The sequence below is a fragment of the Semicossyphus pulcher genome, unplaced genomic scaffold (genome assembly GCF_022749685.1).
Source record: "Semicossyphus pulcher isolate SPU_LCO1_2020_fin unplaced genomic scaffold, fSemPul1.0.p SCAF_2, whole genome shotgun sequence".
NCBI classification, from domain to species: domain Eukaryota; kingdom Metazoa; phylum Chordata; class Actinopteri; order Labriformes; family Labridae; genus Semicossyphus; species Semicossyphus pulcher.
The window spans coordinates 16,590,749-16,613,920 of NW_027211693.1; the positions used below are offsets into that span (position 1 = coordinate 16,590,749).

At 41.9% G+C, this 23,172-nt stretch overlaps 1 protein-coding gene across 2 annotated transcripts in view; it reads right to left on the minus strand.

Annotated features, from left to right (window-relative positions):
* Positions 1–1,182: 1,182 nt before the first annotated feature.
* Positions 1,183–23,172, minus strand: part of fgf13a (fibroblast growth factor 13a) — a 104,371-nt gene continuing 82,381 nt past the window's right edge. For both annotated transcript variants that reach the window (XM_069669667.1, XM_069669668.1), the window contains 3 exons: positions 19,327–19,430; positions 7,326–7,524; positions 1,183–3,170 (listed from right to left, as the gene is read on the minus strand). In XM_069669667.1, the coding sequence (XP_069525768.1) occupies positions 3,034–3,170; positions 7,326–7,524; positions 19,327–19,430 (440 nt within the window). In that variant the 3' untranslated portion in view covers positions 1,183–3,033. The remainder of the gene's footprint in view (positions 3,171–7,325; positions 7,525–19,326; positions 19,431–23,172) is intronic.

The following is a 23,172-nucleotide window of genomic DNA, read 5'->3' on the forward strand; positions in this document are numbered from 1 at the left end:
TACTTATTAACAAAGCCTGGTAGGTTAACACAATGTCATGGCACCATCATCAGATCCCAGCTTGTCTTAGCAGTGACTGACTCCAGGTAATTATTACCTTGTGTCACGTCCTATCTGCGCAAATGAAGACCCTATAGATCCGAAGTGTTCTGATTTTACCATCAAATGGGATTGTTTTTTTGGCTGACCGCCGGGGTCTGTCTGTATGTGACTGACTGAGTAACTGACTGACTGACTGACTGACTGAGTAACTGACTGACTGACTGACTGACTGAGTGACGGTACTTTCACAGGCGTAGAGAGATAGAGTTGCGACATCGCAATGGCGGATCATGGAGCATTTTGGACCTCCATTGACGCGACTCTCTGTCTATACGGCTCTGGATATACTTTGTTCGGAGAGTAGTCGGGGCTGCTCGTCCGCAGTGCGCACCTGCTTTCAAACACATTGTCATCGGCCTCATAAGGACAGTCGTTGTAACACATGAACCAATGCGGTCAGCCACATGCTAGGTTTTGACCTAGTTTTATTCTTTTTGTACCCGCCTGATTTAAGACTATGATTATGGAGGGTATGCCATCCCCTTTCACTGAGGAACTCTTCGGCAGATGGATGCAATCTTGTGCATTGGTCCAAACTAAATCTATCTTTTGGGAAGAGAAATTTGATCATTTTAACAAAATCTCAAGACCAACCTTTGGGATAAATATAAAAGTGGTTTTGCTTACATAGTGAACTCCTGAGCCCAGCATCACTCAGACTCAGGAAAAGGCCACAGCAGTGGAGCGATTTCCAGGCTTCAGCCCTTCAAATCAAAAAGAGAGATATTGATTTATTTGATAGAATGAGCCCTCTAAGATTGTCCACCTCGACCCTGCAGCGGCAATTAAAGGCATATCTCACCTCTGTGTGGTAGGTCTGTGTCAACAGATTGGAAAGATGCCGAGTAGGAGTTTGTGTGCAGGAGTTCCTCAAGGGGGAAGGCTTTTCAAGCTCCAATGCAGCATAGATGGCTCCCATTTCCACACTACCAATTATAACAGATCCTGCCAACTAAAATCTAATTCCCATAACCGGATCTTTTGTATAATTGCAATGGCTGGATGCTGCTGGAATATACATATATTATGCTAAGTGCGTAAATAAAGCACTGGCTTGGACAAAGAATGGAGTCAGACACATTTTAAAAGTAAATCTTAATATAAACATTTTATTCAGTGCATTTTTGTGTATACAACAAATAATAAACAACTGGAAGTTATCAGGCAGCCACAATGTGTGCCTGTAAATGTTGTTTTATCAGATTAAGCCTGGTAGTTTGGAACACATGATCCAACATGGGGTTAATACACATAGCCTACATCATGCAGCTCTAGACCAGAATTTCCCTGCTTTCTCCCATGCAACAGATAGGTTCACCTAATACAACCTCCAGAGGAAACCAAGAAAAGAAAGCCTCCCAGAAGCATGTACCAGAAAGAAGTTATGTAGCTGAAGGGAAGAGTACCTAGCCCACAAAAAGGGTCCTTTTTGTACATAATTGTGTTTGTACATGCCCTGTGCAAGAAAGGGAAGATGTTCATTTTTGTATGTTTTTGTTTTTTTTCCTTTTTTCACTTTTACAAATATGACGTGTCCTATAAAATGTTAAGCCACCTAAAAGTCCACAGTATTCATTTTTTAAATATAGAAAATATTGTCACCACAATAAGTTACTCAAACACATAACAAGCATCCTGGGAAGGGGCTTGCACCATATTCCTATGATGAACTGTATCAGTCAATAGAAGTCGACAAAAAAGGATGGCGGGGGAAGGTGGAAGTATGACACAAGCACAGAGGGAGGAAACAGATCACGAGGACAAAAGACATGTGACACAGTGGTAACAGAAGGGACACATAATAGTCGTTTCATACCTTGGCCATCGAGCATATCAGCAAAAAGCACAACATCAAGCACGCTGCCAACTTCAGAGTGTTTGAAATCACTTCCTTAGTCCATTGTTCCTTTTTTACCCCCAAATCTTTGCTTTCTTTCATCAAAAATGTACAATGAAAAGAAAAATTCCAGCTTTGCCTTTTACACTGGCTTGGTTTTCAGCGGCTTAAAGGGACACTCTTTCGTTCTGTCTTTGGTTTGCTGGAACCTCTTTCAATGATGAAACAGCAACAGAAACACAAATACTGAACAATGGTTAAGGAGGGAGAACGAGAGGGGACAAAACGAAAACCAGTTATCAAATAAATAGCTCTCAGCTAATTCAGAAAATTAGCAAAAAACCAAGGTGCAGCTGTGGCGTTTCTGAAAGGAAAAAAAAAAACTGCAAGAGAGCCACGCTGTCCCTTTATATTCAGGTCAGCTGAACATAGGCTTCATTTTCCCATGCTAGAGAGCTCAGTCTCTGAGCGTGTGCACTAGGACGCAGGAGAGCTACCGTCTGGCTGGCCACAGTCCCAGCAGCACTGGGCTGTGCCACGCCAGGGAGTTTATAGGCTTTGTATTCACAGAAGCATGGATGAGACAGAGACCAGGGCTTATACTGTACCACTGTAGCCTCATAGACCAGCGCCATTACTGGCTGCCCTGAATGCTTACAGGTCTAACTTCCTGTCCCTGTCTGACAGATGGACGAGTGCTTGGTGTCTACATGACCTAATAAATGACATTATCCACAGGAAATTAAGAAAATAAAAGTAGATAAAGATGAGCTAACTGGTATGCAATTATCACTTAAAGAGAGTGATCAAGGTAATAGATAAATATCAAGCCCAAAACAAAACTTTTAATTAGTTTTTTAAAGTCCAGAATGGGTTATGTGCCGTTATGTATCACTATTGATGATAGTTTAATGAGGATTAATGGATGGATGGTACCTAGATGTTGGTTATTGAAGATGTCAGGGTGTATGCATATGCTTTGTTGTCGTAGCTAGTCCTGAACCGCTGATCGGTGAGAGAAGTCTGCTTGGATTCACGCTCTGCTGGAGGTAAGGTTTCGTGGTTCGGCCCCAGGCCTGGGTCGGGCTGCCGGGCTACGTCGACTCGTTCTGGCTCACGGCTTTGCCTCCGTTGAGCACGGCCGAGGCACTCCGACTTTTGGTGGGCGTGCCGCTGCCGGAGCGGGAGAACTCTGTCAAGTCATGGAGGGATGGCTCTCTGTACATTGCCACTGTAGAAAACATAAAAAAAGGCAGAGTCAGAAAAACTGATGATCTGAATTCAGAGGCAATTAAAAAAACAGAACTGTGGCTCACAGAACACGGACAGCAGTAAAAACAGTTTATTGGGACTCCACTTTGTTTAAACACTCCCTGTGATGATATAACATGAGATCTTATAGTTCCCTGCAAACTGCTGAGATCACAGCAAACCAGGTTGCTGCTCCAGAAAAGAAAAAATCCTACATTCACAGCATGGCATTATAAATTCAGTAGTTGCTAGTGCTTTAGCTCTGCTGTGTTTGCAGCTTCGGCCCAATCTGCATCTCAGCAGCAGCTTTCTAGAAGAAATATCAGTAATCTGAGGTTCACTGTCTTTGGTTTCAGGATGTTGTCAACATCCTTCTGCCTAGGATGCTATTTGATGTTCATTCCTCAGGGATTCTGTCGCTGAAACAGCAAAGCCGGTCCTTCAGACACTTCACTTAGCCCAGCATTTTTCCTTTACAGCAGCAATCCACAGACCATCCTCATACACATCAATCAATGGTAGGGTTTCACCGGGAAACTGCTGATGATCAGGTCCAGGCTTGTTAGTGACAGCATTGTATGATTATAATGATGGGTGACTGACCTCGGGATTATGGGTTCACCTCAACACCACTGATGCTACACATTTTAAAACATTAATCCCCCATTACAACCGTACATCTTGTCATCTCCTGACAGATGCCACTTGACAAACTACACACTTTCCCAATAAAGGCTTCGTGTCTCGCATCAAGACTTTCAGGAAAAATTGTAAAAGGATTTTCCTGTTTTGGGTTTGAATGACACGAGCTGAACTTACAGAGGAGGACAGAATGAGAGGCTGTGGGCTGAGACTCACAGACTGGAACCAGAAGAAGAGTAGTGAGTAATGGCTGGAAGAGATGCCATTGCCAAGGCGGAGACAGCTTCTTAATTGGTGCCCTGTAACACCACAGCCTCTGAATCTTTATGAGCTGCTGGAACAAAATTCTCCTTTATTTTTCCTTCTCTCTCGCACTCTCTCTGCTGGCAAAGCTCTTTCCAAACCACTCGCTACAGTCAGAGTTAAATTATGTAAAAGATTTAGTAAATATTGTGCATTACTGGATAATTTAAAGTTGGAGGATGTCTTACATCTTTTGGTATTTCAAAAGATGTTTTTATTACATTTATTTTTCTCATTTTGGATTTGCGGTTGGCGCTTCAAAGATCAAATATTTTCTCTTGTAGATAAAATTCAGAAAAGGCAGCTAAGAGCAATGGTGTTTTAAATCTGTTAGAATTATAGCCTCACCCAGCCTTTATCTATTGTTGTAATTCTCGCTGTCGCTTTCTTTAGTATTCGTCTTCCAGCATAAATTCAATCATTTTCTGGCTATCGCTTTAAAGTGTGTTTGAGGCCCTCTGGATAGCCCGTTAAATGAAAGTCCAAAGCTATTATAGTGATATCAGAGGGCAGACATAGATTCTTAATAAGATGCTGGCTGGAGGGGCTTCAGCAAAGATGCAAGAAGAGGCAGCAGCACAACGTCAGAGAGAAGAAATTAAGAACTCTTCTCCTAACTGAAATAGCCAGCACATCAGTCAGTCAGTGTTGGATGTCTGAATGAAATCCTGTATTACGAAGATTACATCCAAATATTTAACATGTCCAATTTTCACTGGCTTTGATGTGAAGAGGATGGATCTGGTGCGGAATATCTCATCTGTTAATTTCATAAATTTTTAATCCAATTTTTTAAGTTTTGTGGTTGGATTCCAAATAGAATTAGAAATATTGCAGTGACCTTAATTGACCCTCTCTTCAAAGAATCATGTCTGCCTTATCTCTGCTGATTACAAGGATTCTCAACCCAACCCATTCTCAGCCCAATGTCGGGGTTTGACGTCAGCCCAACGCCGAGATTTGATGTCAGCCCAGCATCGGGTTTTGACGTCAGCCCAAGGTCGGGTTTTGACGTCAGCCCAACGCCGGGATTTGACGTCAGCCCAACATCGGGTTTTGACGTCAGCCCAACGTCGGGTTTTGACGTCAGCCCAACACCGGGATTTGACGTCAGCCCATCATCGAGTTTTGACGTCAGCCCAATGTCAACCCAACGTCGGGTTTTGACGTCAGCCCAACGTCGGGTTTTGACGTCAGCCCAACGCCGGGATTTGACGTCAGCCCAGCGTTGGGTTTTGACGTCAGCCCAACGTCGAGTTTTGACGTCAGCCCAACGTCGGGTTTTGACGTCAGCCCAATGCCGGGATTAGACGTCAGCCCAACATCGGGTTTTGAGGTCAGCCCAAAGGCAGCCCGACATCAGCTTTGTACATGTATAATTCATGGCAAAGCTGTTTTCTTGGATTGCATTAAATAGAGCCACTGTTCCTTATAAAATAGTAAGTGGATGTCAGTCATATCCATTCTCTTGCACCCCCACTGTGGCATACTGCACAGTATATTGATGTTAATAGAAGAGAATTACTTGATGTAAGAAAGATATGTGTACTAATGGCAAAGGGCAGATAAACTTTATCATCCCAAATCACATAGTACATTATAATTGTATGATTCGGTACTATATCTTCTATTTCATAAAGAAATAACACTGGGTTTATGACCTAATTATCTTTTCAGTCACTGTAGACACCAGTAATAACTCGACAGTGCTAGTTGGTGTTTTAATGTGCATGCACACAAAATAAAGAAAAGAACCACATCTGGCATGTCGAAACGTGAACCAACCCAACAATCAGCAATCTAAAGAAGCTGCCCTCTTTTCATCCTTGTTTGAGTTTTTTTGCACTGTAAGCCTTTTATTTCGTTGTGAAAGAAAAAAGTGCTCCTCTTTTATCCCACTGAAGTGAAAACAGACTCTGTCTGTCTACTCTCTGTTGACAGGAGAGTCTGTGTCTTGTTGAAGATGAAAGGACTGTGGCCTTTTAAACACAGAGAACAGAACCATTTTTCCCTCTCTCTTTCCTGTTTCCTCTGTTCTCCACAGCCACACCACCACACACACTCAGCCTACATGGGTGGGGCTCACTGTGACTTCACTGCACTGAAAATAAAAAATCCCAGGGGCTACTATTCAAAGCGTTAAAACATATTGTTCCTGCTGCTGCTGGTCTCACACAATGGCTCAGCCTCATTCTGCACCGTACCTGCAGCAGAGTGTGACCTGCTACTGAATAGGTCCATGCCAGCATCTCTTAGCATATGCATAATAATGCATGCATCAATAAAGGATTATCTTATCTTATAATAGCGGTGGATCATGTAGAAAGTAGCTCATTAAGTCTTTAGTAAAAGAATATCTACATGGACTTTAAGTTTGAAAAAAGAATGTAACAATTAATCAGTTATCAGCAAAGCACCACTAGCTTAGCTGTTCATCCCAAACTTCCACAGTTTACCAGTTTGGGATCAATAAAGAACATCTATCTACATATCTACCCACCTACCTATCGAGCTATCATCCTCACACATCATATGTGGGGTTGGAAACTTCCATACCGCAGTGTTCCAGTTTGGTATTGGGTCATATTTCAAGGTCAAACAATGTATTTTATAACAAATTAGCCACCGTTAGACAAGAGTTAGCATTAGCATTTAGCCGTATCACAGTTAAAACTACTATTTGAAAGTGTTACATCTTATGTAAAATATCAATGCACATCTTGTACACGCCTGGAAGTAAAATGTGCTGCTGTGGTTCCCTGAGCCAATCACAGCGTAGAGGTGAGTGTTGGAGTGGTTCAAATTAGCAACTTGGCCCCATTGAGACCGTCGAACATGGCGAAAGAACGATGCAGAGTTGGCGTTCTTTCTGTTGGACAGGTAGGTGCCTCAAACCGGGTAGGACAAGCCAACCGGCGGTTCACAAGAGAGTGAGCTTCTAGTGACGAGGAGCCCAGAAGGAGGGGCCCGGTTTGAATGTGTTGTGTGAAAAATCCTACTTATTATATCTTTAAAGAAACTGAACAGTAATATTGGCTAGGAAGTGGTTTATTGCTAATGTTCGCTGTTGTCTAAAGGTAGCATATAGATTACGATGTAGTTGTAGTAGTAATGTAGATAGACTGAGAGATTTTGTCTCCCAAACCTGCAGTGAACAGTAAAATGTGAAGCAGGATTTTGGCAGGCTTACCTTTTAGAGGTTTGGGAAGGAAGTGGGCTGCTGGCTTGTTCTTCTTCACATGGTTACCCTTCATGATTTCTCCTTCCTTGTTCAGACCGAGGTACCAGCCCCTGCCCGACTGCTGCTGTCGGTATATCATGGAGGAGTATGTCACATAATAGTTCTCGAACACCGACTCCTTGAATTTGCACTCTGGTGTAAAGTGTTCCTGCAGGGGAAGAGGAGAAGAAGATACAGTGTACAGAAGTTGTTGGACAGTAATTCACAAGGTCTCTGGAGTCTCTGACACGCCGGTAGGAAGAGAAGCAGCTGAAATGCTATAGTTCATTACTTGGAAGTGCAACTTAATAACGGTACATTGCGCCGCATGTCCAACACACTCGGGCACGGGAAGAGGAAAGAAGCTATCTCAAGGCTCAAAGCCATAGCTTTACATTTTTTTGTCTCTTGAGAACCCTCTAAATCTATTCATTCCATTTAGTGTAGTGAATAATGTAGCACTTTATAGCATACATAACCGTGATAGGACAGATACAGAGGAGCATTAATAAAACATACAAGATGAAGAGTATATTCTCATTTTGCTCCGAGCTTTTAATTATGCATGGGAACTTCATTATCTTTCAGAGTATTGTCCGCTGTATTTAACATTTTGTTGGACATGATCATTTGCCGTTTGACTACACAAATGAAAACAACTTAAATGCTTTCACAAGATGTTTTAAAAAACTATGCAATCTGTTTGCACGAAATCTACACGCAAGTTGTGTGTGTTATCCTCCTATCTTATCCCGGTGCTTCTTTTTCTCTTTCACTAATGAACCGGCTGTAGGGCAACTCTTTAGAGACGTGTGATTTCGCAGCATATCCGGACTTTTTGTGTGCTTTAGGACCTAGTGCCCATATAGGATTTGGTCGTTAATGCTACAACTGTGGCGAAGGGTTTTTGTCCTCTGAGGCCAGATTTTGTGCGCGTGTGCTTAAGTGTATGATTGTGTGCATTGGTCCAATTTGTAGAGCTGCTTGGGCAGTGCGTCTACAGAGCACAGTCTAATCAGTTAGAAAACAATTTCCCCTGAGAGATCGAGGACAGTGTGTGAGGGAAAGGCAACTAGAAGCAAGTGAAGCTAGTCAGCAGTGAATTCTTCAAGCTAAGCTTTTAAATTGTGTGGACTCTTTGTCTGAAAATGAAAACATACAGAACATGAAACAACACACAGCGAGAATAGCCAACGGGTCAAACTCACAATCCGTGTTACCAAGAGAAAGAAGGATTGGATCGCTCTGTCAGACCAAAGCAGGTCCACCCAGGATCACTCCAATCCCAGTTTAAAAAACATCACTTTGGTGGCTGTCAGTGGCGAGAGTGATCACGTCTCCCCAGGACAAACAACATGTCACAACCAGACACAGAGTCATCTATAACAGGCTCTCTGTGTTTTTTTTTTAACAGATCAACAGCGTCCCTTTTCCCGTGCAGCGCTAGCAGGACTTCAAAAGACTGAATGAGGTTCTGGTGATGTGCTCTGCTCTGCTTTTGCTCAGCTCTCGTGGACAATGCAGCTATAACACACAAAAGCAGTGAACTGTAAAGGGTTGTAAAATGTATTGAATGTGATAAAAGAGCAACTTACTGTATACTACCATGTTGTATTGTGCTTTTTGTCAAACCCAGCCGCAGAGCTCATTTCAGACACAAACACCCCGACCCACCTACAGTAACGGACAGGCACACTCATTCATCATCTCCTCTCACTGATCTATTCTTCACACACCGCATTAGACAAAGATCTCTGACAGAAACAGGGATGAAGTCACAGGAAGCTTGTGACATATCACCTCAATGGGATACATCCTGTTGGCTCAGCCCGGGTTCTCAGTCAAGCTGCAACATCACAGGGGTACCAAACACTCCATTTGAATAAATGCTAAGCTCACCAGGGGGCCTGCAGGACCAGCTGGGAGCTTACAGTGTTGCAGTTAAATAAGATGTTAGTCTCCTTATGATGGACAACAGAGAGTTTAAACTATTGTAACAAGAAAAGCTCTTTTTTTTTTTTACAAAGCAAGTAGGCGGATGTGAGATATCAAGAAGTCTTTATCAAACTGCAGTGTAAACACTTATTCTGATGATGTGAACCTACAGCCTCCAAACCTCGTGAATGTGATGGAAAGATTGTGTCTAATGTCAAGTTTCTATCATGTCAGGCTTGAACAAACATGCTGTCTTCCCACAAGATGAGAGTCAAAACAGGACTGTAGCAACAAAACTCCCATCAACGCAACTCCAAAGTTACAGACATACCGTACTGAAAGCTGAGTGTCCGTCTTTAATTGTCGTCATGACCACACAGTTTACCATGATGACGCCTGAGCTGGTGCCATAGAAATCAATATTTGTTAGAGGCCATGTCTGCACTTAGTATTGCCTTTGATCTAAGCCTGAGTCATAGACAAGACGGGGATCTACAGTGGATGGCTTCTGTGTCTTAGTTTATTTCTTCTAATTGCTGCTTGGAGCCTCAAGGAAAGGTTGAATCTATTAAAAAAAGTGTATATATAAGACCAGCTCCAGTCATGCTTCAAGACCTATAAAATGCTCTGCTTGGATTAATAAATTGTGTCTGATATGTTTTTTCTGATAAATACGTCCAAATCCTCCCGAGGTATCTCTTCCTTCTCCCTCATTAAAAATTCATGAATCTGCATAGGCCCCGCCCACTATGCACATTTCCAACAGCCCGCTCTGAAAACAAAACACGTCTCTGTCACCATTTAGCAGCAACTTGCTGAAACTTATGAAGCTTGAAATGTAGTAATTAGTAGTAGTAACGTTAACGTTAGTAGTCAGTAGTGAGTTGGCAAAAATTACGATGACGGTTACAGCTTGCTCGCGCATCGCCGAAGTGGTTGCCATAGGTTACACATAATGATATGCATAGCGTCACCACATCCATTAACGGGATTGGCTCCTTAGGTTTGTGACGTCTCAAACCTGCCAATCTGAAAACGTGTTGTTCAGCCTGTCCTTGGTACACTGCAGTTTAAAAGCAGACAGGCCCAGCCATGGAGATGACTGCTGATGTTGTCCCTGATATGTCTTGTAGCACATGAGAAATACCACATGGAGATGTTTACAAGGTTAAACACTTGATTTCCACTGAAGGGGGGGCTTTAAAAATATATGTGCACATGCATTTGGCGGCTTGTCTCTCACTGAGATCCCTCACTAAACCGTTTCAAGAGTATGTTGGACAAAAGCCACCGTCTGAACAAAATGCAAGATGGTTTTCTGTTTGATAAAAGTCAATATTTATGCTTGTATATGACATATCCAATGACTATTGAGAATGAAGTATATAGAATAAGTATTAGGCTGCTAATCCGAACTGTTTATGCAAACATGCTGTACTCAAAGACTCGAAAGTTAAGCCGGCACAAAGAATGTAAACTGTATTTTCCTGCTGTCAATCTGCTGTGCTCTTCTACTCTGTTATACATTGAACTTGGTGTTGGGTCAAGCTTTTGCCTAGACTCTTTAAGCTACCTTTATCCCCTCTTATCCTTTCTTCTAAATGATATGTCAGATATTTTGCCCTCGATTGCTTTCTTAATCCAACTGCACATTCACTTCTTGACTGATCACAATGTCGTATGTCTTTCTTGCTGTCTAACTCTGATTAGCGGCAGCAGTCTCATAAAGCATTGGCAGCATCCATCTCAGTTATGCACGAGCAGCAATTGAAAGCTAAACAACGGGCTGCTCAGCTCTCGAGCCAGGAGTTCTGTTCTACCTCTAATAATGAGCTTATGTGGATTTGGCTGGTTGCGCTCGCCCTGGAGAAGAATAAGAGTCTATTGACAAACAGACACGTACAGAAAGATACAGGCTCACTTAGAGCCAAGATGGAGGAGAGGCTGCTGGCCGGTGCTGCCGTATATTGGAGTGGGTCTTTGGATAACAGGCTCGCTCAGACTGACACAAGGAGGGGCCAAAATGGCAGGGGATCCCCATCTCTATTCTAACAGGACTGTGATAGACAGAGACGTTTTTTGAATGGGCTCCAGTAGCGTCTCCTTCAGTCAATAGCATATCTATTGTTCACTGAAACCAATCTCGCATCACTTTAATCATGACTCCAGTGCCAGATGGAGCGAGGGGGGAAATCGCTTCGGAAATAAAAAGCAAGTATCAGTTGTGTCATCTCCCTCCCCCCCCCGTGTCTCTATATGCATTCAGCTAAATGGACTTCTAATGATCCCATTACACTACATGAGCATTTTCCTTTAAATATGCAACTATGACAAGTCTCGTCAAAATGATGCACGGCTGGCAAACTCAGTCGCATAATGTCCAGGCAAGCGTTTCTTCTTTAACGTTACAGCTTTGTCTTAGTGGACATAATGCTGTTAGCAGCTTTAGATGAGCTACACACGTCTGTTTTTATAAGTCTGTCAGCTGTTTCTTCCCATCGCGCCTATTTCAGTAGTCGTGTTGCAGGGGGTTCTGGGATACATTTCTGCAAAGCATCTGTGTGGAGGATGAACACTATTTTCATTTAACTTTATAGAGCGACTCAGTCGTAACCCGTATTGCTGCAGGACCTGCCTGCTGGGTACAAGAAAGAAAGGGAACAGGCAGGCAGAGGATTCAATCCTTTTCATGTTCTATAACATTTTCTTTTTAACCTAACACAAAGTGCCAATGGTGACCCTCCTGTCTATTATTTACATGGGGTTTGTTGGTATTCATATACAGCATGGCTTACATACACCAAGTTTTTCACCCAGAACTTTATCTTACATTCTGCTGTGTAGTTTTTATCAGTGTGACAGCAGCCATACTTATTTATATCCAAGTCAATCTTGAAAAAAGAAACGAATCCACAAAATGAGTCACAGCTTTCGACTGACCTTTGCCAGGCGCACAAAAGGTTTGCCCCAGAAATTCTTCCATCGCTCCTCTCGTTTGAAAATACTGTGGGCATCCAAACCTCATTTCTGTGCACCATAGCGCATTTCAAACATTCACATACAACTGTAGATCTAAAAATACCCCCACATTTGTATAAATACATTTTGCACTGTCAGTGATTCACCACCCCATGATATGTGCTCTTGTCTCAGAGGCAGAGAACAGTCTTATTTCTCACAGTGAGGGGGAATCCCAGCCGCAGTTATGGCTGTATTGATGATCCAATAACTGCATATAGGAAGGAGCCATTTAAAAGCTGACGCAAATGTTAAGCGCACCCTGCAGACGGATGCTTCCCTGCCAAATTTATCATACACCATCATAAAGAAAACATGGACAGACATGCACAGATGCACACACTCTGGAAAACCTGTTGTACTCTATCATACAATTACACAATTGAGCCGTGGTAAGGCTAGCTGTGAAATGAATATTGCATTAGCAAGGCGGTCATGTCAAGAAAACACAATCAATTATGATGCACTCTCAAACAGCTTTCTGTTGGCTTCAGGGGAGTAATTACAGCCCAGTGGTGTTTTCCTGATCCAATCAGCTGGAGGAGAAATACCAACATAATGGATCTGATCTCCTCTGTAAAGATATTGGCCACATTTTTCACATGACAAGCCAAATCAATGCTGCACACTGCCCAGTGTGTACTCAGCTGCCATATTGAAACTAAGACGACATCAATTATGCCAATAGATTCCGAGTTGAATGCTGTTCGAGTTTCTTTGGAGCCGTGCCATCAATTCTAGTGACACTCACAAAAGCTAACGCTGCGGCCCAGGCAGAGAAAACAAATCTTCCAAAATCCGGCTTTTCAATGTTCCAGTCTTTTAACAAGTGGATTAAAAAGCACCTTTTGCTTCGGCTAAAGATAAAGTACACTCATTTGTTTGGGAATAAATTGGAGAGCTTAAGCTAGTGGAAAAGACCCTCGCAAATACCAAACACAAATAGACACACCCACACAGGGTACACATTGAAGGCGGTGGCACATACACACACAGCACAAAGTAGTTAATGACACAGCTCAATGGAGGGAAACCTTGCAGCGGTGGTTATTTACCAAAGGCATTGTGCTCGCTTAATGGTTGAAAAGGCATGGGTGTGTGCCAAGTACATATCTAACAGGAGTGCACTTAAACACGTACAACCACAACAATATACAGACTTCTTCAGTGGGGTTTTTTCTCTATTTAATTAAATATAAGTATGAATTTAATAGACTGTTTTTATTGTTTTAAAACCTCTGCATACAAGGTTAAAGAAACTGCATTTTTTAAAACTAGAATTCATACCTAAGTCAGAACTGAAATTAGAAGCAAATTACTTAAAGGAGAAGTTCGGTATTTTTAAACCTGGGCCCTATTTTCACAAATGTGGTGTCAAAATGACTCATAGGAACAAAAACTTTTGGAATAGGTCCAGTAAATGGCCTCTGCCGTAGCCGTGATACAGCCGCAATGGCTGCAACATAATCCCTTGGCACAAGTGCGCCCGATCAAAGTCCGTCCACTAAAAGTTCTTGTTTTTGCCACTGACCGGCTCAGATCGTTACTCCAGGTGTCCGACAACATTAGGGAAATGATCCCTACAAAGATCGTCCTTTTTTTTTAAAGAGGAAGATCCTTTTTGTGTAACCAGAAACACAAGTCTCACTCAAGGAGAAGTCTCGCTCTGAAATCCCGCAAGTGGTGAGATGTTACCTGAACAGGACGGTGGAAACGTGAGTTAGAGCTGGAGAGAGATTTTGGTAGAGATTGTTGTGTTGATGTTCAGAAAGCGTAGGTCAGTGTATTTGTTTTATCCTCCTCTGCCTGTTGCCAATCTCTCTCTCTCTCTCCTCGTTCTCTCTTCATTTCTCTGAGCTCTTCGTCCATATACTCTCAAATAAATAGGGACGGCCATAGAATTCAAATGCCTCATCTTCATCGTCAAAATCAGGTAAATATTCAGACATGGCTTTTGAAATATATTCTTGCTGTTCAGTCATCTACGTAAACCAATCCTCTCTCCAACTAACTCACGTTCCGGTAGTGCCTCACCAGCCGCGGGATTTCAGAACGCGACTTCTCCTTGAGCGAGACTTCTGTTTCTGGTTACACAAAAAGGATCTTACTCTTTGAGGAAAGGACGACCTTTGTAGGGATCATTTTCATTGCGGCTGTATCGCTGCTACGGCGGAGGCCATCTACTGGACCGATTCCAAAAGTTTTTGTTCCTGTGAGTCATTTCCCCAAATTGGTAAAAAAAATAAGTCCCAATTTTAAAAATACCAAACTTCTCCTTTAAAGTGACTTAAGTGAACGTAAAGATCTAATGACTGTGTCACATTCATCCAAGAACCATCGCCACCATTTGCATTGTTTCATTCTTTTCCTGCAAGATTCAGATAACCTTTCTTTTCCTTACTTTAAGTGTGTATCCTGGGTGCCTTGTATAAATAAGTGAGAATGTGATGGGTGCCATGTCTTATGCAGGAACTCTTTCACTGGATGCATGGCCATCCCAGGGGTTTAACTGCCCTGGCAATTTAGGTAGAAAAAGGTGGGTGTAAACCTCAGTGTTAACCCCATAAATATGTCCACCCCAAGAGCCCTGAACTCTCCCTTTTGCGCACACTCACACTGAGCAGTCTAGACGAGACTCAACTGGAGCCACTGTGACTCACACTAATTCAAATATGACCCACCAGGAAATTAATAACATCGCTTAAAAGGCACCTTGTGAGATATGTGAACACCACTTAGCTCTGGATTTATAAATACACACACACACCTGACAACTTGTCAAGAAAGCGTTTTTCTTTACATTCAGAAGAAGACATCTGATCAGGTTGGTATTCGTCTCCTGTTGCTGATTAAATCTAGATACTGTTGACAATATCTCTGCAGGTCTGATGCTGAACTTGCCCCACCGCTTTTGCCATACAGGAAAAGAAAGGATAGTAAAGTAAAATACATATTAATTGGTTCTTCCTCTCCCACACATTGACGCCGATGGATGAATATATTTTCACTGGTGCATTCTGCCTCTCCCACACATGTGCACTCCTTTTCTCACTGCACAATTCTCTCTCTCTCTCTCTCTCTCTCTCTCTCTCTCTCTCTCTCTCTCTCTCTCTCTCTCTTTCTTGGTGAATGCTCATACGCGTACAGAAGAAAACATGATGTACAAGCAGATGGAAATACACCAGATGTATGTGGGACAACTCAGTCTATGCTCTACAAGCCATTCAAATCAGAGCTATCAACAGGAATATATAACATCAGCTTAAACCTAAACAAACATACACATTCATAATTTAGTGTGCACTAGAATGTGTGTCAAATGTAAATTGACTATGCATGTAAATCATATGAAGCCTGATTTATTATACTCAAAACAATGGCTCCACCATTCACTCAGGTTTCCATTCATGCATGCACTTACGCACACACATGTAGAATGATCGGACGCTCCTATATCCCAGCAGCAGCGCTTCATCCCTCCCCTCCACACCGACTACGTCATCTGTTGTCTCTCAACTGTTCATTGGGAATCTCCCTGCAAAGCTGACCTGCTATTGGCTGGTTTAATGTGTAGCTTCGAGGCAGCACTTTACCACCATAGCAGCAATCCCAGCAAGACAGGCACTATTAGGCAGCCAGCTACACATTCAATTCAATTCCCTCTCTAATTTAGCTGAAAGAGAAACCGCTACAACCCATCCCCCTACTGCAATCTTCCAATTTAAACACCCTGCAAGATGTACTGTATTGCACATGAGGGCGTTTTTTTTTGTTTTTTTTTACAAACGCATAGATTATATTTTGTATGCAGCCAGCAGTATTTTTAGTCTGTACATCTTAAGCTCTTCACGATTTGTCAAAAATGTAAAAAAAGACGTTATGAATCGTCTAGACTGTATTGGTTGTGGTTCAAATTCTGATTCCGTTCTAATTCTGGTTCAAATGATTTGAGTCTGATTTCATGAATGAGTAAGCACCAACAAAGTAATGTCTATCTTTACCGTTCAATATATAGACTCTTTTTACACAGATTTCAATTACAAAAAAAGTGATATAAGAAAACGAAACCAAACAAAGGCAATCTAAACTGAAACTAAAATGTATAGACTGCATTCATTTTGAGATGTAGGTACGTGTCCAATACCAATAGGTAACCACAAAGCTCTAAATGTAATAACATGGACCTTAAACTATATTCTGAATTTAATGAGGATGCAGTTGAAAGCCATCAAGACAGATGTCAGATAACAGGATCTGGTCAGAATGTTTTGAGTTAATATTCTCCTTCTCATCTTTCCTACAATCTTTAGGTTATTATATTTGTACAGTATTATCTGCATAGCAGTTACCTTATGACTACTTATCATCTGTTTAAAGGGGGAGGGTAAAAGGCAAACAAAAAGGGGATCCAGGACGGAACCTTGTGGCACACCACAAGAGTTGCACTTGAGAATGCATTGTTAATAACGCTAATTAAAAAAACTAACTCAAAAACGTAGTTTTCCTGGAGATACCCAAACTCTGCCTAAGTCACTTAAGTTTAGGAAGCTTTGATCAACAGTGTAAACATGTGCACTGAAGACTTTGAGAAGGGTTTGAGAAAACCGACAGAAGCAAGACTGAAACTAATGAAGAATATGACGCATAGCTGTTGTAAGCTGCTTGGCATCCACTTTTTTCCTATAACTTAAACAATAAATGGCACATACATCTACAGCTGCTTCACTCTGCTTGTAGAGCCTTTACCAACAGGATCCATCTTTATTAAATTAATCCTACAGCCTGCTTTATGCTTAATTAGTGACAGCCAAGCTCATATCATTAAAATCACTCACCGGGAGCTGTGGACTGCTGGGGTGCCATGTTAAATGCAACGCATGAATGTGTGTGTGTGGGAAGGGGTTGAAGGAGTATGTTTTATTTCAATTATTTCTGCATATTCCCCCTAGGCATGCTTAGCTTGGGTAACCCCCATGGATATGTTGTCAAACAAATGCTAGCGCTCATTTAAAAGTAATTATAGGCAGTCCGCACAATCACTCACTACAGTGATTATGTTGTCATTCTTTTGGTCTTACAAATACGACACTGAATGCTCTGTTTCGAAATATCTTTTTTTTTTTCTTTTAATTGACAAAAGTATTACTACAGATCTGCTAAGAATATTATTCTGTGGCAGCAGCTCCATGTTAACTTGGTGTTAAAGGCTGAATGACCAAAACATACAGTTAAAAGGTTCCTTCAAAACCAGAAGTAGTTGATATGTTGAAAGATCATCCAGGTCTTGACTGTCACAAGTAATAGAATATACTTTCATTTTGGCTAAACAATTATAATGCAATTAATCCTTTTCAGAAATAATAACTTCTTTATTGCTACAAATGGAGGTCAAAGGCAACAACAGAACAGTACTCTCAAAGTGGACCTCATTTCCATGTCTGCAACTCTGACAGAAAGAGCCAGGCCGTATGGACCTACTCACTCTAGGTTTGGCCATATGAATCATATAGAGTTGAAATTAATTATAAATAATGCTTTTATTATGACTTCCTGTTCAGGGTCGCTGGATCAGCTGTCATTGCGCGAGAGGCGGGGTACACCAATCTTTCACATTCACACGAGACTTTGGGAGGAAGCTGGAGTGCCCAGAGAGAACCCACGCATGCACGGGGAGAACATGCTAACTCCACACAAAAAGCACCCCCCCTATATCCGAACCTGGATTCAAACTAGGGACCTTCTAGCCGTGAGGCGACACTGCCTCAACGTGCAGCCCTGAATACATATATTTATTCTAGAATTAAATGGCATTGTGTTAGTTTATACAATTGCATACATCAGTTGTTTCCATACCTCTACTTATCAACCAGCTTTCTGACTAGTTGACATTAATACAGGTGTTTATGTGGTTGTTTGCACCCTGATATCTTTATAATACTGCTTGCTGTTAAAGCTTTCCCCAGCACATCAATTTCCTGTTTACTATATAATGAGTCTATCGTTGTCTGTCCTAAGATATCATAATAATGTGTGTTTTGTGTATTGTTCCTTTCAGCAGTATCACTGCTGCCTCTTGAGACCTCGCTCAAAGAGCGGAGCCCCTTTCACCAGATCTAACTGAAAAACCATTTGCAATTCTTTGACGCAAGTGTCTCTGACTGAACTAATGCTTGTTGAGAGCTATCACATTAACCCTGCTTATTAATGCATTTGTGTTCCTGTGTGAGAGAGAGTGAAATCTGTGGAGCAGAGAGAGAGGCCAGTTTTCCTCTCTTCCTTCATCACATTACTGCCTAAGTATATAAAAGCTAATTTGTCAGTGGCAGCTGCAGAACAAAAAGCTACAAGATCATTAGGTTTTCTTTGCTGTTTTCAACCTTGTTTCTATCAATCATCATTGTGTCTGTCTGCTGAGACCTTTACCATACAGAACAATCTTTACTAATTCGACTGCGAGGGTCGTCTGTTAGCCGTGAACGCGTCTCTGAAAGCCCTCTGGGTACACATTCAACCTGCCTGTCAATCTTCTCAGCGATGCTCCCCGCACAATACGATGGTGGCATTTGGGAGGAAGACTCACGGGAACATTGTTCGGCCTGCAGCTGAATTATTCATAACCTCACAAGTTTAATCAAAGATGAAGAGCCAGCTGCCACCATTTGGTATGTACACTGCTCCGCCTGCTTACACAATCCTTGAACCTTTTATTGACACTGAATAATATCTGCAAGTGATGCTGCGCTTTCATCAAGCTCAGGATGATGCATCTTAGTTTGAATGGTGAGAGTGAGTCACCCATTTCCACCGATGATGTAAATAAAAGAAAAATGACTGCAAAAATACAAACATGTTTCTTTTATCTCTTTAATGCATGAATCTTCCAATTGCTCATGTCGCCATAGTAAATCAGATGTCTGCCGGAGACCTGTCATTGCTCTCTGCGTACAGCCGGACGAGAAGGTCAGCCAACGAGGATGGAAACACACAAACACCCACACATATTAGGTGAGACACTTACCGATGTGTACAGGAAGCCCTCACTGTTCATAGCCAGATAGAGTTTGGTCTGCACCCCCTGGATGGCCACCACTCGCAGCCCCACTGGAATAAGGTTGAACATGGCTGGAAAGAGACGGAGACACAAAGGGTTAACAAAGGGGACACTTTCATCTCCAATTTATGCACACATTTTTCAAATTAGGCAATGCATTTATCCATAAATTCTTGGGATTGCATTGAGTGAAAAAGCAGAGTTAACCTTAACAGAAACAAAACAAACCCCATCGTTTAACCCTGTTCTGCTGTTCCTGCACAAGCTAGGATGTAACAGTCACAATTTAGAAATAAAATAGCAGTTATTTCTCTTTCTGGGAGGAGGAGTGAGTTGACAAAAACAAACCACAAATAGAGAGGTACGACATAAGCTCGGGGACTCAGCCGCTCTCTCCCAGGAGTGTTTCATAAAGCAAATGATCAAAATCAGTAACAAGAGACAGAAGCAGAGAAATGGCTGAAGCAGCTCACCGTGTTGTGAATCGACAAACAAACTGATATCGTCGGCTTTGTAACAATAAGTATAACAAACTATATATGGAGGGTTCTTTGAGATGGAAAGGAATAAAGATTTCGATCTGACAATGCACTATGAGCCAGTTGCAATGCAGCACTGCAGAAAACACTCGCACACCTCTGTACATAAACTTCCTACTCATCCTCAAACACGCGCGCACACATATAAACCTGTGTGTGACTGAGTCGTGAGCGTGAGAGAGCCAGCGGCAGCCCAGCTGGTCAATGAGGTACACCTCTACCTAATTACTGTCTGCCTGTGCTGTATACAAGTGTGTCTGCCTGTGTTTCATAATCTGCTGGCAGGAAACCCACAGGCTGAGCAGAGGAAAGCACATGAACATCCACCTGAAAGTCTGTAGTCGTGTCTCTGTCCCAAAAAAGGAAAGCGCTCGACTTTTATTCCGACTATTGTTGGACTTCCTCCCAAACAGTGATGCCATCACCACTGCTGAGGAGTGTTGTTTAGTCTTTGTGATATTACCAAATACCGTGCTGTAGCAACAGACTGTGTTTGTCACATTACTTCCACGTTTGGACCCATGTGAGAGGAGAAATTAAAGTTCATTGTCACGTCAGTTAAGCAGTGAGTCAGAGTACGCCCGTACTATAGTTCCTCTTGTCCACCACTTAGTCGATCTCTATCCGCAGACTCCTTTGAACATAGTGCACTATAGAGGCTTTTTCATGGCCTTTTTCCTTTATCACTTTAACACCACAGACTACCTCCTCTCTGGGCATTCATTGTAAACAACAGCTATTGAAATGCATAATGTATTTACTTGGAAGAGAAAACAGACATTTCAGTAAACTCTTGGTTGACGGGAAATACATGTAGGTCCCAGAAACCACTCATTCTGTGCTTCTCTGGTTACTCTTTCTCTCTGCCTCCCTTTTTCTGTCCTGCTATCTCTCGGTCCCTCATTCCCTCTGTTTTTTGTTGCTTTAAATGCATGTTTTACTCAACATGTCTTTGATAATATTCCAATGTTCAGAGTCTAGCAAAAGACTGTCAGGTTTTTGGGACATATAAAGATCCAATCAGCCTTTAAAGTGATGGATACAGGAGATGGTGAATTTGGTGATCAATAGCCACAAAAGCGCACACAGCTCATAAAACTCAATAGCATGAGCATTTTTTCCTCATTGTTTTTTTAAATACATATTCATAACAACTCTCCAAAAAATTGACATCTCCTGACGGACATTGATGCTAAGGCTGAAGGATTTTGAAAAAATATCTAATTGCGATTATTTTGACTTATATTGCGATTTCGCTATGATTTGCGGTATTGAAGGGAATGATCATTTTTACATTATTCTCATTTTCATTGAGAAATATGAATAAGTGAATATGGTGTGATTTTTGCAGGGATCTGTACCAAGCAAAGATATTTGATACTTTCGCCTGTGTATGATGTGTAGGCCAGAGCATCTCTGCAGCACAATATTTAAATTAAAGTGTTTTTTAACACACCTTTCACCCTTAAAAAATATTGAAAATTGCAGCAGCCCATATTGCGAAGTGAATCAGTGAATTGTTCAGCCCTAATTGATTCTGTGTTTCTCAAGGTGGAGGGACCTCTGTGCAGCCTACATTCTCAATTACATTTTCAGACACAACAGGATGGAGTTACTTCGTTGACTAACTTGAGCTCACACTAAAACTGCACTACTTCTTAAGACACGTAGTAAGCAGGAATCCCATTATGTGACAGCACTCCCTAGAGAAAGATGCAGTGATCTCTGTCTGAAGCTTTCAAATAACAGATTGTTTATGTGATGCTCTTGCAGCTGTGTACTGAATGCTTTGCATGAAGTGCCTTTAAAATAGGGATGCACCAATGCATCGGCTGAACATCGCCGATGGCAGGAGCCGATGTTTTTATTATGTAATGCTTTAATTGAGCAGGAAATTTAATTGAAGCATGAAAATATTTAAGATTTGTTTAGGCTATGTAAGCACAGCACCAGGTGATTCTGAAACAGGCTAAAGAGGCTTTTCAGGCAGCTTTTGAAAAAGGATAATTTTTATGTGAAAGAAGTTTAAATAAAAGGATGTGTTTGGAATCTGAAAGATTGAATTAATGCTTTCTCAAAGAGTGTGATGAAGGCCTGAATACATTTATAATTAAAGTTAATTTTGGCCCCTTATCCAGGTGAGGGCATTAATAATAACAAACATTACAGCTGTAAAAAAAAAACTCGGCATCAGCCCTGATTTTCTCAATCGGTGCATCCCTACTTTAAAATATATATCTCCAACAGAAGGACTTATCATTTAAAACCTTAATATCCGCAGTATTAGACTGTGTATGCTGCGTGCTGAGCTGGTCCTTTGAGGACAACGTTTTGCAGAGAGGAGGAACAAGGAAAGAGCTCACATAACTGTTGTTTAGTTAGTTGTTGTGTAGTCAAACTCATTTCTTCCCGAGTGTTGCTACGTTTCTGAAGCGTTCTTCAACACTGCAGTGCGGGGGCTTAACAATATCTTGCCAGAAAGCCACAGGTTACAGATGGCACTATCAGCAAACTTTCTCCACAACCGTTGTTCACATTGATCCATCTTGTCTCTGCTGCGTGCAGAGCTAGAGGGGATGTGAGGTAGTGTTTCAGAAAATTCTGAAGAGCATGTCAAACCGACAAGATCTGCAGACTTATTGTGCTATAAATTCTACCCATGTTAAAACATCTTCTCTCCTCTGTAGCTTAGTTTTAGATTTGATGATTTCATCTCTCCCTCTACTTGAACACCTTGCTACGTGAGCAGTTCTTGTCTTTTATAATTGCACCCTTCACACTCAGCGTCGCTCACTGAGTTTCCTCCCTTCATACTCCCACCACGATGCGCACGTACACATCTGCAGTCCTCTTCATTTCAGGAGGATTACCAGCCGGTGTACCGATGGAGATTTTCAAGAGGGGAAACTCAATTACTTCCTGGCTTCTAGAAACACCTGAGCACACTGAAGAGGATGACGGGGCCGCCACCCACTCACAGACCTTTCTCAGTGCAGAGAGCACATGGAATAAGAAAGGTGAGGAGGCCTGAGGGGCAGCTTTCACCATTCCTTACAGGCTCTCTCCATCCATCCAACAGCTGAGGAGTCATGATCAATTCAGTGTGACAATAAACCTGGAGGTTCCCAACATTTATCCTCTCTGTTACTCATTCTGGAAGCAGCAGCCTGCAATTAGAGCAGCCCAAATATGACAGCGCGACAGAGTAATTGAGCTAAAAAGTAAGCTGTTGTGACAGCATTACACAGCATGTCTGCAGTCTGATTACTGCTCA